Source organism: Apaloderma vittatum, unplaced genomic scaffold (genome assembly GCF_000703405.1).
Source record: "Apaloderma vittatum isolate BGI_N311 unplaced genomic scaffold, ASM70340v1 scaffold28653, whole genome shotgun sequence".
Classification (NCBI taxonomy): domain Eukaryota; kingdom Metazoa; phylum Chordata; class Aves; order Trogoniformes; family Trogonidae; genus Apaloderma; species Apaloderma vittatum.
In genome coordinates, this window is record NW_009710280.1 from 4,540 (window position 1) to 5,814 (window position 1,275).

General features: G+C 48.5%; 1 protein-coding gene across 1 annotated transcript in view; it reads left to right on the forward strand.

Annotated features, from left to right (window-relative positions):
* Window positions 1-1,275, forward strand: part of HEYL (hes-related family bHLH transcription factor with YRPW motif-like) — a gene marked incomplete at its 5' end in the record, with an annotated part of 3,266 nt that overhangs the window by 1,375 nt on the left and 616 nt on the right. The window contains one exon of the mRNA XM_009867251.1: window positions 1,236-1,273. Within this exon, the coding sequence (XP_009865553.1) occupies window positions 1,236-1,273 (38 nt within the window). The remainder of the gene's footprint in view (window positions 1-1,235; window positions 1,274-1,275) is intronic.

A 1,275-nucleotide genomic window follows, 5' to 3' on the forward strand; every position in this document is an offset into this window, starting at 1 on the left:
CCGTGCATCCATTTGGCAGGCTGGGGTATGCAGGATGGCAAGTCCCCCAGGCCCGCAGGGACAGCACCGCCGTCGGTGTCGCACACCCAGTGAAAAGCTGTCGAGCCAGAGACATGCTTAGTCCTGCTCAGAAGTTAAGCCTGCTTCCAAAAAAACAATATTAAACTCTTTACCTCCTCCCTGGGATACATTTCCTGCAGAGGCTGAATTCTGCATGGGGACTCTGCAGATAAACAAGGCTTTTTTCCCTTTCTTTTCTTTTCTTTTCTTTTTTTTTTTTATGCCTCTTGGTTGTTATAAGAAGAGAGAGGGAGCCCTGTGCAAAATTCAACAAAGGTCTTATTTGTACCGAGACCTCAGTACAGACCCTCTGTCCTGTTCCAGTTAACAGGATGGAGATCACAGCTCCAGTAAAGAAGCCTCTGGCTTGCTCACCACCCACTTTTGGCTTGCTGGGGACATTGCTGGCATCCAGGCTTTGGTTCAGAGCTGTAACTTGGTCGGGAACATTTGTTTAGATATTCAGTTTGACTGCACTGCAACAAAGGGCTGTATTGTCACGAGAGACCCCGTCAAGCAAAGTGGTCCAGCGCTTCACTGTGCTGTGACATTCTCTGCTTTATTGCTTATCGTCTCATGAAGCTGCAAGTAGGGAGCAGAAGCCTAAAAAAAAAAAATCAGCCGTCGGCTGCATTTTATCTTGTTGATTTCTGTAGCTTCGAGCTTTCTTGGCCCAGCAGTTTTGGTTCTGTCACTGTCCTCCGTCCTTCGGCTGGACATCTGTTTATATAAAGGGTAAAGGTTAGGACCTGGGAAGAGGAAAACGGTGCTAAGCTCTGCGTTGAGGAGACACAGCATCCTGCTGTTCTGCGGGGATGGTCCTTTTGCAAAGTGCCCGGCTAATCCCCACCAGCCGTAACTGATAGAGGCCAATAGGAAAAAAATTCTTCCTTTCTGAGCGCAGCTAATGAAACCTCTTACTCGTCTCACATGCTGGAGTAAGAGGCTTCATGACCCTGGCAGTTTTATCCCGATAAGATAAGCAGAGATGCTATTCTCACGCACACAAACGTCCAGTCCTTTCGGACACCCACTTGGCTATCAGCTTCAGTAATATCACACGGCAGCAAAGTGCCTCAAGTGAAATACACAGTGCATTAGAGAGGGTAGTGAAATCGAAGCGCATTCCTGAGCTCTGCACGGACTTACTGTCACCCATGTCCTCCTCCCTACAGGCTTCTTAGATGCTCGCGCTCTGGCCGTGGATTACAGGAG